This window comes from Poecilia latipinna, unplaced genomic scaffold (genome assembly GCF_001443285.1).
Source record: "Poecilia latipinna isolate Pla-1442-1.1 unplaced genomic scaffold, P_latipinna-1.0 Scaffold3606, whole genome shotgun sequence".
NCBI classification, from domain to species: Eukaryota; Metazoa; Chordata; class Actinopteri; order Cyprinodontiformes; family Poeciliidae; genus Poecilia; species Poecilia latipinna.
This window is the reverse complement of record NW_015116222.1, coordinates 23,496-37,252: the sequence shown is the minus strand read 5'-3', so window position 1 is coordinate 37,252 and position 13,757 is coordinate 23,496. Positions and strand designations below refer to the sequence as shown.

Here is a 13,757-nt window from a genome sequence, read left to right as displayed (position 1 = left end):
GTGACGATAAAGAGGAAAAACTTCCATTTAACAGGAAGAACCAGAACCAAAACCTGGCTTGGTCTGAGCGACCTGATGTTTTAGACAGTGCAGAATTCAAACAAAACAGATGAAATGATATAGAATTATAAACAAACAGATCAATCTGTGGCATGCATGTTTCACTTTTCGAACCAAATTACAGACTAAAAGTTAAATGGAAGTTTTTTTCTCATTTATATTGAGAAGTATATTTGTGTTTGCAGCTGGTCTTTGTGTAAAAGTAGCTTTAATACATGATGACATCGAGCTTCTTGTGTTTCCATAGTGTGAGTTGTTGCAGAGGAAAGTAAAGTAGGCGAGCTGGAGTTCAGCTGAAACAAGCTGTTGATCTGGAGCTGTTCTCGGTGCTGAATCGCTAAATCCAATTAGCTCCCTCCCCACCCCGCCCTCATGCTGTCCCTTCATCCTGTCCTCTTAAGAACGATAGTTGCGGGCCAGGCGGTTCCTTTGCATGCTGTGCATATTTTCACCCTGTTTTTTGCTCTTCGTTGTACCGAAATGTGGATTTTCAGCGGCCGACGTAAAGATCCCAGGTCAGCGGCCGGAGGGGAGCGGAGCGGCTGGAAGCTGGGCTGTCCTGGGAAATAAAAAGTTCGACTTGTCAGAAGACTCAGCAGAGGTAGGCTGAACACACACTCCGAGGTTGGTCTTAAAGTATGAAATGTTTTAGGGATTAGAAGAACGTTGTGGATGTCTCTGGTCCGTCTTGCTGCTTTCAGCTATTAACTCACGGTTTCTCATTTTTCACTGATTTATTCAGCTTCTTCCTTTCTTTCTTTCTTTCTTTCTTTCTTCCTTTCTTTCTTTCTTTCTTTCTTTCTTTCTTTTACTTATTTATTTAAAAGGAAAATGAACAGCGTTTTATTTTATCAACCTTTAATGAATGTCCGTTTCTTGTGTTTTTGTTTACTACAAAAGAGAACAAATATCAGGTTTTTTTCCTGGAATAGTTTGTCTGTGAATAGGAGAAGTCGGGACTGATTTTTTTATGGTGACGTAGCAGTTTAGTTTATGACGTAGCAAAGTGTCCCAGGAGAAGATAGACCGGCTATAAATAACAAAGACAGACCTGAGCCGTGGGAGTTGCAGCCTAAGTTTCTCCGTGGATTAGTGGAATGTTACACAATCAGATTCTCCCAGTGGATTGTGGAGGGTTATATTGATGCTCAATATAAAATCATACATACCATATTTACCCCCTTAGAATTCGTCTGATTTAGAATTTTGACCAAATGTTTCAGGTTGTCAATCAAAGGTTAATACCAAAAAAAGATGCTATGAATAAATATAAACTCCAGTTTTCAAATCATGATATTAAGCGAAAACTTACCCAAACCATGGTTGCATGCTGACTCCATATTCATATGTATTTGTAATTGTGTTTAACATTTTTTTAGTTTAGTTTTACAAGCTTCATTGAGACCTGATCAATGCCAGACTTGCAACATTAAGACAGAAACATAATACAGCATGTCGATAGGCTGCGCTAACACTTCATCTGTAACGAGCTGAACAGGATTATTTTTTTGAAAATAATGGCGGCCCATGTCATGGAGGATTTTCATGAACTACCCTGTGAGCTCATTGTAAAGATTATGCAGCGCACATAGTCTAGAAGCAGGAGATGGTTATCCAGACCACATGCAGTTTGAATGCTGAAGCTAGTCTAACATCTATCAGTTCCAAAGCCAGAATCAATTATCTATATATGGAGGAAACATGGAACAGTGCTGAAAGTTAGTAACATATCTTGTTACAATAAAAACAATAAAATAACAATCAGCTGGAGCTCTCAGTATCTCTATACTGAAATGTACTGGGTGATATCAAAAGCAATGTTTGGTCGCTTTCATATTTTTCTTTAGATTCAACAGAGAACAGTCTCTTTCTTAAGTGAGAAGAGTTTAAAATGTCTGGTCCAACCTCTGTCACATGTGTTGTTTTGTTCTCCAGACATGGATCTCATCAGGAGAGGAACGGCCTGAACACGGAGAAGTGAGCTCGGTTGGTCTTATCTAACCAGCCAACACTCTCACCCCTTGGAAACAGTGAGGCCTCAAAACGAGCTCCATTAGAGTTGACTCACATTCACAGGAAGGAACAGAACCAGCCGTCTCAGCATGACGGACAGAGTGAGTTTCAACGCCTCCAAAGTCACCCCCCGGCCGGCCACAGCTCCTGTGCTTCCACCTGAGCCAATTGATATAATTCGCACCAAAGCTCGCTCTCGGCGAGTCCGCCTCAATGTAGGTGGTCTCAGTCATGAAGTGCTGTGGAGAACACTGGATCGCCTGCCTCGAACCCGTCTGGGTCGATTAAGAGACTGCAACACCCATGAGTCACTGCTGGAGATTTGTGATGACTACAGTCTCCATGAGAATGAATATTTCTTTGACAGACATCCAATGGCTTTCTCCTCCATACTCAACTTCTACAGAACAGGGAAGCTGCACATGATGGAGGAGATGTGCGCTTTGTCCTTTGGTCAGGAGCTAGACTACTGGGGAATTGATGAGATCTACCTGGAGTCCTGTTGCCAGGCACGGTACCACCAAAAGAAGGAGCAGATGAATGAGGAGCTAAGAAGGGAGGCTGAGACGCTGAGAGATAAGGATGGAGACGTTGATGAGCAGGGCTGTTGTCCTGACCAAAGACAAAAACTTTGGGATCTTCTGGAGAAACCCAGTTCCTCTGTTGCTGCAAAGGTAACAGCACACACACACACACATGCAATCCCCCTGCTAGTGAAGAAAACTGAAATGATCAGCTATAATTATTTCATGACTTCACCAGGATGTTTGTCTGCTTCTTTGACATGTGGATAGTGTTTACGGCTCACAGATGGAGTTTACTGAGATCAGTTATTTTCATAACAGTCGACCATGTTCTCTCCGGCTTAGTTTTGTTGTTATAACTGGTCCCATTCTGACTGATAATACATAGCTGACTTTACAATGTCTTTATCTTACATCTCATATCACAGCAGAGATTTAGACCCATTACAGGATAAACCTACCACAGGTTTCTTTAACTCATGCAGTTTACAATAGACTAAGAGTAAAGTTCAATGTCATATTCAAGCACAGTTAGTCTGATGCTGGCCTGCCTATTGCCTTTTTACACTCTTCCGGTCGATTCAAATCTCTCCTCACAGACAGTTCAGGCTTTCTCCCATTTACTTGTTTTTCTCTGTTAGAATTTTCAACGGGGCCAATCAGCAAACAGAAGGAGAAGTTTGAATGATGATGTTGATTTTCTGTGCTGTTATAGAATTGGAGTCTGCCTGTAGTTTTAGCAAAGACAGCGGAGGAAGTGAAGGAAGCTGTTCAGTCCATGTTGGCCACGCTTCTAAATTTTCAATTAACAATACAAGCTATCTGGTCCTTTTTACATATTGGAGGACAGTTGTTTGCAATGCAGGCCATTTCTGGTCAGCTTCATAGTGTCAACCAGGTGCATTACATATTTCATGGCCAAACTTTATCAACTCAGTAAAATTTAGAGCTTCAACAGACTCCAAGCCTCCAGGAAGAAATCAATTTTTAATAGCTAAGAGCTGAGGCTCTGTGAAGCAAAGTGTAGAACAAGGGGCTGGTTTTTCACTAGTCCATTTAGAGAGAACAATCAACCTGACACTCATGTTTCTGGACTGTGGGAGGAAGCAAGAGTACCTGGAGAGAACCTATGGATGCACAGGAAGAACATGCTACCTCCATGCAGAAAGACCCCAGGCCGGGAATTGAACCCAGAACCTGCCTACAGCAAGGAAACAGTGCCAACTGCGCCACTGTGCAGCCCCATTTTCATAGTTGTTTTGTCAAATTGATAATAAAAATAACATAGTTTATAACAGCTTTTCCAAATAGGGAAAAATATTATTTCTGTCAGGTTAGACATTTGTGTCAGGGTTTCTGGTGATAAACTATTGCATTTTCATACAGCTAAGAGCTGGAAACAGACAACAAACAAGCTTTTTTATTTATTTTCCTTGGAAGCATTGTTTGTATTAATACAGTTGTGTACCTGGTTGTATGAATTGGGTGTGCTAGTTATTACCTAGTCAAATTGGATGTTTCCTCTGCTGCTGCTGGAACATTTCTCCTTGCACTAGTTCCTTCACAGCTCTGTTTGTTTTCTCTTGTTCTATTTGACATTTCTGCTCTTACAAGCAAGTGAAGACTTTATTCAATAAAACTAGATTGTTTGACAAGATGTCAGTGCTTTCTGCAGGTTGTGGCATGATCTGTAAGGGTTTGTTAAAACATGCATGTCCACACTGTAAACTGGATAAATATTTTAATTGTACCCTTTTATCCTAAAAAAATATGTATATAATAAAATGCCACAAAATTTGGGTCTACAGAAGAACGACGCTCCTGCCTGTTCAGAAGCAACGTATTAGGCTGTATGGTGTGACTGGCAGGCCAAATCCATTGTTCAGCTCATGTTGCTGTAAAACTGTGACTGGGATTTTTTTGCCACTCTGAGTGATCTCTAAAATCCATTCAGATGTCAGATGAGTTGTGTGCAATATGAATGAAGTTCCCCATTTTTATGGATGAAAATGAAGTACACACACCTTCTTCTGGTGACGCTAAACAGCATTTTCTTTACTTGTAAACAGATTGTGAAGTCACCATAAGGGGCATGGTATAGGGGGGGAAAGCGATGACAATTCCAAGGGTCCTTGACCACAGCCCCCCCACACACAATTTTTTATTTATTTATTTATTTTTTTTTTTACAACAAATATAAAAAGAATCGGGGCCCTGTCAATTACGGTTATTGTGTTTTTTAAAATTGGTTTTAGCAGTAAAAATTAAATGTTACCCCTCCCAGACCAAAAAAGCACACATCCCTGAACCCCCGTATCTGCATTAAGTGGTTTGTTCCTGCTTAGCGTGCTGGACGGTGACGTTTTCAGCAGCAGTCAGTATACATGAAGACGTTCTAATTACAATCTTTGTTTACACAGTAACGGTACACATCGAAAAGGTGTAATGCTCTCGCCACGTCACTAGTTGGTGCTAGGTTCTTTGAAACTAGGTGCGCATGTGTTTTTAAAAAAAAGTTGGTAACACTTTATTTGAAGGGGGGTGAATAAGACTGACATGACACTGTCATAAACATGACATAACACCTGTCATGAACATGAATAAGCCTTCATGAATATTTATGACTGTTGTCATAAATATTCATGACATATTTATGACAACACCTGTCATGTTCACGACAGGTGTTATGTCATGTTTATGACAGTGTCATGTCAGTCTTATTCACCCCCCTTCAAATAAAGTGTTACCAAAAAGTTCTACTTGAAAGCACATCTATTCGTGTTTCCCCATCAGGTACCGTTCCCCCAGATATTGGGGGAAAACACGCACTATGTGCATTTGATTAGGGCGCAGTTGGAAAAAAGTGGGATCACTTTGCTGAAACACGTTGTTTGAGCTTTCACGGTGTCCGGACTGCTTGTTATGAGCGCTGAACATGTATGCGTATTTTGCCACCTGGGCTGTGCGGAGCAGTGAAGAGACGCTGAGGGAACCATATCTGATGGGGAAACATGAATTGTAGTAACACCAGCATTGTCAGTAGTTTATTCTTCTGTGGATTGTAGGAAGCAGCTGTTTTGCATCATACTATGCATGAGCGGGGGATTCCCTGACAGAAAAGATCCATTTTCCAGCCGCCGTCAGACTGTACAATACCCACTGCTCTAAGTAGTAAACCTGGAAATTGTTTATTTATTTATATTTTGAATAATACTGTTTTTTAGTATTTCTATATTCACTTGATTTTACTGTGTATATATAGTTTTTCATATTGGTTTTGCTTTTTATACTGCTGTAACAATGCAAATTTCCCCACTGCGGGATTAATAAAGGAATATCTTATTTATTCTGTTTACAAGACAACGGACACCGATATGTTTCAGAAACATCGCACTCTGGTACCCGTTTTCAAACTGTGCAGTTGTCAGAGAAAACGTTCGGTGGTTTCATTTACATTACAAACGGAACAAAACTATTCCGTTCTCACCCGAAATTGTTGTCATGTAAACAGGGCCTAAGTCAAGCACGACTGTGGCAGTTACTATGCTGCCTGGAAAAATAATAGTCAAGTTTTCAAAAACATAGATATAAGAGAGAGAAAAAGACAAGAGTGTCTATTTGTAACACAGTTTTTCTCCAAGAGAGGTGAATAGACTGTGTGAGATTATCAACCATTTAGCATAGTTAGTTTAGCTACAGACTACTGTTTGCCTCCATAGCATTTAATGGATTAAGGAAAAGAAATACCAAGATATTCATATATCTAACTTGCTCCTTGTACCTTTTACCACACTTGACAACAGGTGAGTCAGTCAGCAGCAGCTCTAATCCCTGATATCAACATAAACCTTTACCCCCGTCCCAGTGAAAAAAGTGGGCAACTCTGTATCCAATGACAACCTAGTTAGCATCATTCCAGGGAATCTGTATGGATTTCTCTATGTCTTTGCTCTTTTTACAATTACACAACAAAAACAATATATTTGTTGCTAACAGAAATTCAAACAATCTTTATAAAATTATAAAAAAAACAGCCTCCTGTCTGGACTGCAGCCAGTCCACACAGTTTCACCTTGGCTTGTGTTTAAATTACAGATATCTGTTGCCACGTCCCTCCTGACCCGTCCTCTCCTAAGAGAAATTATAGCTGCATTATGTAACTTTTATAAAAAAAAATTTTTTACATATTTGTTGAAACTGCCATTGTGTTGTGGCAGTATGACATGAGAGATAATTTGTGAAAAAATTATTTCCTCTGCCTTCTCCCAGTGCTATCTAGAAACAACCAATCAGAGGCAGGAGGCGGGTTTTAGGTTTTAGCGCTGTCAATCACAATGTCATGTGACTCCCCCTTGCTCTGTGCTGTGCTGCAACTAGCATAGCACAGAGCTATGCAGATTCTGACCATCAGTCCCCATAGAAGGTTTGATTATTAGACAAATTAATCTAACAGGAAACAAACATGTATAAAGTTTCACTTTGAAGAGTTCATCTCCCCTTGGTGTCTGTATTAGGCAATTTACTGTTTGTGGCTCACAGATGTGATGTTTGACTTGCAGTGGTGTTGACCCAGCTATACTCAAGTCTTTGTGAAGCAGAACTTTTCAGCACCAGTGGCTCTGGTGCTCTGAGCCCTGCCTCTGTCAGACTGCACCTGTGGCTACTGTCCAGTTGCTCACTACCATCACTGTGTGAATGTAGTGTGAAGTGCTTTGTGGTCCTCCAGACTTGATAAATAATATCAAGTCTAGAGGCTATTTATCATGTCCAAAAGTCTGTCAGCTTTTCATTTATAGTGTGTTTGCATTCCACAGTGTTAGTAAGACGATGTGGGAGCATTATTTTATTAAGGGATAGTGTTTTCCACACTGTAAAACATTTGAAGGTGTAAAACATCACCATCTACAATAACATTTGAAAGTCCACCTACTGCCTTGAAAAAGCAATTGAAGTCAACAAGAACATTGTTTTGCTTTTAACTCAGAAATTAAAGTTCATGAAGTTGATTTAACAAGAGGCAAGTTNTCTANACATGGNTTTTTAAGTTAATTAATTTTGACTTGTGAGTTTTAACTTAATGCTGCAATTTAAACAAAAAAAAAATCATAATATGCAAGAAAAAAATCCTTCCTGTAGTTAAAAAGCATTCATTTCTCTATTAGTTTTACTCACAATATCAAGTTTAAAAAAGTGAAAATACAGTTGACACCATTACTAACACAGCCATGTTTGACAAGTGAAACTATCCCACATGTATTGTTCATGTTGCTGTCCAACACAACACAGTTATGTGGTCCTTCAGACAGAATTTTTAAGTGCTTTTCTTTTACTTGCGTAATGTTTTGAAGTAGCACAACTCTTTCCTGAGTATAATTTTTGGCTACTCTATCCACCTCTGATCATTTCACTGAATGTTTACAACAAACATGCAAAGACACAGACACACACCCACACAATTCAAGGTAAATACTTATTTTATGGACACACGCTGCCTTGTTCTAACGTTATCTTGTACTAGGCCAGTAACAAAAAAACTTTAATGACTTAGTTATTGCTAAAGAACAGTAGCTAAAACTTAAAGAGCTGGAAAACCAAAATATTTCAGTACTGCTCTCAGAAAAAGATTGAGTTGATCCTGAACAAATTGAGAAAGCATGTGTTAAACTTTTCTCCCTATTGACTATGTCGAGAAAAGTCGAGCTCATCCCACGTCCCCATGCTGGAGATTTTTGTTTAATAATAATAAATAAAGTTATCTTTAAAACTAATTACACAGGTGACATCAAGACCCAACAGTAGAGTCAGACGGTAATGAAATTAATCTGGTTGTGTGTGTTGTTATTGTGTCCTGCAAACTTTGCTTTAATTCTACTTTTTTCTATTTAATCATAAAAAATCATAATCAGACAGAGAGAGAGTCATGGAACAGGAAGAGCAGGTTTCCTGAAGAAAGGGGAAGTTTCCAGCCTGCAGTCAATAAAAATAGTTCTGATTGCTCATTTTGAGCATTAAAGGTTTAAAGAATAAAATCTAAACATTTTGAGTAATTGGATAAAACCCAGAGTAAAATACTTGAATTAATAATGATAACTTATAATTAAGCCAATAATTAATATTGGTTTAACCAGTGGTTGATGTTGGTTTGATTATAAGAATATTTACACTTACCCTTATACTTATGGAAGTACTTACAGGTGAAAGAAGTAACTTTTAACTTTGGTATCAAATAATTAGAATAATGGATTATTCTTGGTTTCTTTTCAGAAATGTCTGTAATAACTCACATCATGATTATAATAAGAGTAACTAATAAGTTATGGTTATTATAATATTATAAGTGAATGCTAAATCAGAGGAACTACAAGGTTATAAATGTGATTTTGACATTGAACTTGAAATGTGGTGAAATGTGTAACTGTAACTAAAGGTCACTGATGTTGTGTTGGAGGTAGATGGTAGGTGAAAGGTTAAGGGAAAAGAGGAACTGAAAGGAGAGCAGAGGTGACCAAGGCATTAGGTCATTAGAACAGACATCATGTCTCCAAGATGGTGATGGATATGAGATCATCTGTCCAAGAAACAGGAAGTGAGATTTTTGAGATGCATGAAGGAAACAGGTGCAGAAGGCAAACAGAGAACTTCAGAAAGTACAGCTCCAAGGGAACAAGGAAGTTCATCTGAAGGTTGAGGCCAACCAAGACGCAGTTGACGTCAAGGAAAAACGTACGTGAGGAAAGTTGTGTGGCTGCTGACAAGAAATAAAAAGACACCAGACAGGAGGATCGGGATTCTTTGTTCCGCAGCGTTCGAGTCGAGCACACACGGAGATGCAGAATCAACGGAGGGCTACGTGCTAATACCCCGGGACAACGAAGACTGCTCGCTGCACAAGTAAGGAACAAGATCCATTTACCCACAACCCGGGATTCTTATTCGACTGCAGCCCCACACTCAACCCAAAGGATTCCAACGATGCTGCAGTGGACATGGGGAATAGACAAAGATCGCATATGGATAAAGAACTGAGTTCATTGAGGATTCTCACCAGTTCAACTTTGGATCTATTCTAAAAGGATTCTGCCAAGACAAAGACAGGACTCCATCCATGGACGTTAAAGTTCTCTGGTGCCAAAGATCGTCTCTGCACCTGGGTTCAGAGAAACTTTGGGGAGGGTGAAAACTGCCTCCCCAAAGTTTCTATTTAGATTAAGACACAGTGTAGGGTTAAAAGTAGGAGTAATTTCTGAAAATTCTTAAAAGTATTAATTTCTTAATCTTTTATTGAAATGCTGTATGTCTTTCTTCCCTTGCTAAAGCTTGCTAATAAAATACTAAAGTCTAATTTGATGTTGTGGACAGTTAAATTAATTGAGTCAACTAAAAATTAATTCTTCTGATTAATGTGAAATCAATGTTAATGGTCCTAGTAAATTAGGGTGGCTTCGTACGTTCTTTAGTTCAGATAAATAATGACCCTGGGACTTATTCCTAGTCGCTAAAATTATCTAAGCTGTAACAAGTGCACGTTAATAAACAGAGAAAGAGCTACCGTGAACAGACGTGGTTTATGAGCTCGGACACCGGCGGGGCTACTCCGATGTCTGAATCATGGACTGAAGCGGGTCATAACGTCTGGATGAAGGTAGTTAGAGCTTAGACGAATCTTTCTCGCTCCCAGCTTAAACAAAAGTTCTCTACATTCTTATTTGCGGTAATACCCAGGAATTAGAGGCTTTTCGCACTCGTGAGATGGAGAGCTGGTCAGTAGTCAGTCCGCTGGAGTTTGGGAGGAGTTAGGGGCGTGGCTGAGTACTGTGAATTAACAACTATTAAAATGGACATTAGAACTAGTTAGAACTTGCTGAAATCTTTCTTATGTTTTTTTGAGTAACTGGAATAGTTTGTGGTTGTAGGTATAGTGTGTTAGTATAATGAAGGTTGGAACAGGGCACACCCTCCAGGTTGAAAACATTTGCTTTACAAGAGATGGCGTCCTTCATGCCGGTCTGTTGTTGAGAGCGTCATCTCTTCAGCCATCATCTGTTGGGCAGCAGCATCAGAACCAGGGGCTTTAAAAGGCTCAACAGCCTAATAAAGAAGGTTGGTTCTGTTCTGCTCTGGTTCTGTTCTGGTTCTGTTCTGGGATGACTGTGGAGATCATGATTCAATGAAGGATTCTTCATAAAATCAATAAAATTATGGACAACCCTGACCATCCTCTTCAAGAGACTGGCTTGAGTAAACAGAGAATCTTCAGTCAGAGGTTTCTTCAGATTCGCTGTAATACGGACCGCTACAGGAGACCTTTCCTGCCAACAGTCATCACCATCTACAACAACTCTTTGAAGAATCTGAGTTCATGAGTTACAACATTTGGGATTAATAAAGTATTTTTGAATTTGAATATTGATCATTCAGGTACAGCACATTTCTTCTCCTGGTTATAGTCATTTTGAGGCTTGTAGATGTAAAGCAGTTCACCGTCATTTTCTTTTCTTATTTCCATCCTTTGGAGGCATCTGTCATAGTTGTAATGAATGTAACACATAACAGTTGTGACATCTTCTTGACACATTTCTCAGTTAATATTGTAGGACTAAAGGCATCCAGATTATGATAGCAAGAGCTTTCATGGAGCGGAAAAGACAAGTCTGATCTTATTTTTAAGGAACTGAGGACAATAATGTTGCCTTCCCTGGAATTCAAATACAAACACCTTAACATACTTTTATCCAAGTACCAGACATAAGTCTAATATTCCGCGAAAGGTGTACAAAAACCTATTTATCTTCAGTATTCAAATTTATCTTAACTAACACCAAATTGTAATCCACATTATTTGATTTCTGTATTTTCAGTTGTGGCTTTTGTGTTATAGTGATGAATACCTTGACTAGTAGCAAGCTTCTGTAACTAAGGGAGATTGTTCTACAGTTTATAGAACAATCGACATGAAAATGTATCATAAATAAGGTGAAGAAAACAGGGCAGCTCTGTCTGCAGCTTCTAAGACCTTTAGGAGTTTCCAGAATACATGCTACCTTTTTACTTAACTGCTTAAGCAATATGTTATATATTTATTTTTGACTTAAGCTAATCTTCGAGGCTTAGAACCCAAACCATGTTAGAGAGTTAAAATAAAAACAGTTAATAATTATCGCTGGTAATATTTCAGAAATTGAAAAATAAAATTCTGTTTATTTATCTTAAATATCAAATTCAATTCAGATTCAAAAACAACATAAATAAATAAGAGAAATTAATTATTATTTTAAATATCTAAATAGAATTCTATATTAATACCTCTAGATCTCTGAGTCTTAATGATCAGATTTAAGAAACAGCAGACTGCAGCAATCCCTCATATTGATAATGTATCTAGTGACAGCAGAAAGGAATGTTCACCTTTAACAGGAAGAAATCTCTAGCAGAAGCTGAGCCTGAATCAGTGTGAGCTGCCATCTGTCACAACCAACAGGGAGAAAATAAAGCACAATACAACTGATCCAGTGCTGCTAGATTTAACACAGAGTACTTTCTATGTTAAATATATCTTTCTCTAGTCATACTAACCACTTTCACACTCAAATCAGACCCTCCCAGCCACAAACACAGAGCTTGGGGTTTTAAGTTGCTGACCCAAGGGGAAGAAACAGAAATCAAACCCACAATGTTCTGTTTGCTAGACAATTACACTAGCCCTAGCGTAGTGCACCTGCGGCTCAGTGGAAAAACATTCATAATACTTCCAGTCAGAAGAAATATGTTGGTCAAAGTAAAAGATTATACTCAGTCCAAGCCTGCCAGCACTGTGAATCATATTCAACCTGTTTATAGGGGAAACAAGAGGGACAGAGAAGTCTCTCAAGTTTTCTAACCATATATTGTACAGTCAGTCAGGACTCTTTCAAATCAGGACCTGTACACCTTTCCCCATCTTCCATTTTTATTTCCCATCATATCCAGTTCCTCCCCATTTATTAAAACTATTGTGAAATATTACAGTGTCCAGTGGTACTTGGGATACTGTGCCTTATTTAAATAGAGCTGCGAACATTCAGTATAACAGTTGTTGAAAATTTGGAGGTCATTGGATTGATTCATGTCTGAATTACCTCCCTGTAAGAATGGATCAGAATGAGGCATATAAATAGAAAATGAGATTTGCAGAAACAGCAGCTTTCCTATGGATCCTTGTTCTTCCAGAAATACTTCTAAGTATTGATTAGGACTTGGGTTTCTCTTTATCCACCTCATTTTCCTTCTGTTTGCTTCCTTATTCTGGATCATACATGACTTCTAATAAGTCAACCAATGGGATTAACTCTAAAGCAATATCTATCTATCTATCTATCTATCTATCTATCTATCTATCTTTTCATTCTTGGTGACATCAGAGAAGGGTTACTGAATCCCAAAATCTAAGGCTTGAGTTCTTTCGCCTTAATTCTTCCTCTACCGACTAGCTTCTAAAGCAGCTTGTATGTTCCAAGTAATTCTTAGAATCTGCCCTGGGTGCCAAGGTCACAGCATTTGGCAGCCATTAAGCCATTAAGATTCTGCAAGGTGGCCAAGCTTGGTTACGCCTGCTCTTCACTTGTTTTTTCTTTATATCTTTTTTCTGCATCTTTCTTCTCTCCTTTTTTCAACAGTTGTTTTTGACTATCTGTTGCCTTTGATACAGTTATTGAAAATCCACTAAGTGTGGTCCATTCTGCTGTATGAACTGTAAAGCAAAGCGTTTCCTGGAATGACCCTGTAAGCCTAGGCAATCTTTGAACAGGTTTGGCTGATACAATCAGCCACATGACTTCATGACTCTAAGTAACGTAAATGCTGAATAAATGCACTTCAACTAAATATTTCCTCATTGGCTTCATACTCAAAAATTACAGACATTTGGTCATTATTGCTGTGCTCAATGTGTGAATCTCAGTGGAGGGTGGTTTAGCTCCCCCTGAAGGAGTCATAGCTCCCCAATAAAATATCAGATTATTATTTTCTTATCCATCTAATTTAATATTTTTTAATATGTGGTTGTCATATTTTCCTCGCAAAACACAACTAATTAAAAAAACCCATCTAATTATTATCAATATCGACTGATATGAAATGCATATATCCTGATTTCAGTCTTATTGTCAACCCTATATAAAAAAA

General features: G+C 38.6%; 1 protein-coding gene across 1 annotated transcript in view; it reads left to right on the top strand.

The window, feature by feature from the left end:
* Nucleotides 1-456: 456 nt before the first annotated feature.
* Nucleotides 457-13,757, top strand: part of kcnb2a (potassium voltage-gated channel subfamily B member 2a) — a 25,035-nt gene continuing 11,734 nt past the window's right edge. Inside the window, exons 1-2 of the mRNA XM_015024301.1 lie at nt 457-661; nt 1,996-2,747. Coding sequence (XP_014879787.1) covers nt 2,163-2,747 — 585 coding nt within the window. The 5' untranslated portion in view covers nt 457-661; nt 1,996-2,162. The remainder of the gene's footprint in view (nt 662-1,995; nt 2,748-13,757) is intronic.